The sequence below is a fragment of the Gekko japonicus genome, unplaced genomic scaffold (assembly GCF_001447785.1).
Source record: "Gekko japonicus isolate JY-2015 unplaced genomic scaffold, Gekko_japonicus_V1.1 scaffold1129, whole genome shotgun sequence".
Lineage (NCBI taxonomy): Eukaryota > Metazoa > Chordata > Lepidosauria > Squamata > Gekkonidae > Gekko > Gekko japonicus.
In genome coordinates, this window is record NW_015173157.1 from 393938 (window position 1) to 395511 (window position 1574).

The 1574-nt window shown below is 61.7% G+C and overlaps 1 protein-coding gene across 1 annotated transcript in view; it reads left to right on the forward strand.

Annotated features, from left to right (window-relative positions):
- The first annotated feature begins 1195 nt into the window (after positions 1–1195).
- LOC107119825 (putative protein TPRXL) overlaps positions 1196–1574 on the forward strand; it is a 946-nt gene continuing 567 nt past the window's right edge. The window contains exon 1 of the mRNA XM_015422420.1: positions 1196–1560. Within this exon, the coding sequence (XP_015277906.1) occupies positions 1196–1560 (365 nt within the window). The remainder of the gene's footprint in view (positions 1561–1574) is intronic.

The window sequence follows — 1574 nt, forward strand, 5'->3', positions numbered from 1 at the left end:
AGTCCCAATGCAGTTGTGTTCTATCCAACCACCACTAACACACTTAAGCTGTACAGGAACCAGGGGGAGGGGCCCAGCAAGGGAGATCCCTTTCGGTGGGTGTGTTCTGTAGCCATGCTAGAAAGAGACACCTGGATCCTGATAACCTCTGTCTGTCTCTCCTTGGACACCATTTTCCACTGCAGACCCTTTTTGACAGATGATTTGTAATTAACCCATTCCTCTGGGTGATTAAAGAAGCAAGATGCCAGGGGGTTCCAGGCTATGAATTCCCTTTCTCACACCAGGCAAACTCAGATATTCTCCCAGACCTGTATATACATGCCGGATCTGGACCTTTGCATATCCTCTGCTTTCCCTAGCTGCTGCAGCCGCCCAATCCAGAAATAATTGCTATTCCTTAGGAGTTTGCCTAGAAACTGCAGTTTAAAACCCCCCTGTCTATTAGTATTCAGACACTCCAACCACGGGCTAAACTCTGCATTCCCATCTCCACCATGGCTGGGGGGGGGGAGTGGACGTCCTGCACTGCTGGTTACTGGTGTGTGTGGATTTGAACTAGACATGCTAGTTTCCCTCCCTCCCCTCAACGGAAGAGGGAAATACAAATTTCCATCCCAGGCCATTCATCATCAGCCCAGCTGCAGTACTGTCACCGCGCGGGTACGCCAAAGGAATCCGGCGGCGAGGGAAGCCTAGCCCGAGCAGCAGTCCTGCTTGGAAACTCTACAGAAATCTCCCACGCCCCCACTGCAGCAACAGATCGGGCGCCTAGGTCGCAGGGGACAACCACGCCAAAGGCAGCACAAGTTCCCGGGAAGTTCCCATCCCCGGAGAGCCACACAGGTCCAACCGGCAGGCAGGCAGGCGGTGGGTGTGTTTGCAGAGAGAGAGGAGCGCGAGCCTTCCAAGCAGAACCACCACCCCAATGCCTCCTCCAAGCGGCATCCACGCCAGGACATGTCACGGCCTCTCCCCTCCCTCCCAGAACGGCTCGGCCCTGCGGGCAACCGCCACGCATCCTGCCTCGGGGCGAAGCGCTCCCCGGGACCAAGTGCGTTTTCCGCGCGCGCGCGACCGCACAAGGGCAGCCGCAAAGGGTGGCTCCTCCGGCCCGCGCCCCTGCCATGGCTGCCTCTCATCCATCCATCCATCCACCCATTCATTCATGCCTCCCTTCCTTCCTTCCGCCAGCATGTTGCCCCGCTCGCGCTCGCAAGGTGGGCGGGAGCGCCTCCCTAGCCACCCCTGGCGCGGCGGCTGCTCCCTGCCGGCTTCCTCCGGGCCGCCCCGCCCGGACACCAAAGGCTCGGGGGCTCCTGCCTGCCTGGCTCCCTACCTGCAGACAGCCTCGCTCGCCGCTCCCCGGCAGGCTCCGGGCAACGAGCGCTCCTCCTTCGCCGCGTCTTCCTCGCCCCCCTCCGCCTCTTCCGCCGGCCCCGCCGCCGGTGCCGGTACTCAGCGACAGCCCGCCGCCCGCCCCTCCCTCAGCAGCGCCGCCGCCTTGACCATATCTGGAAAGCGCCAAGCGCCCGCGCCCCATACAACGCGGCGGCCAGAGCAGGAGGCGGCCC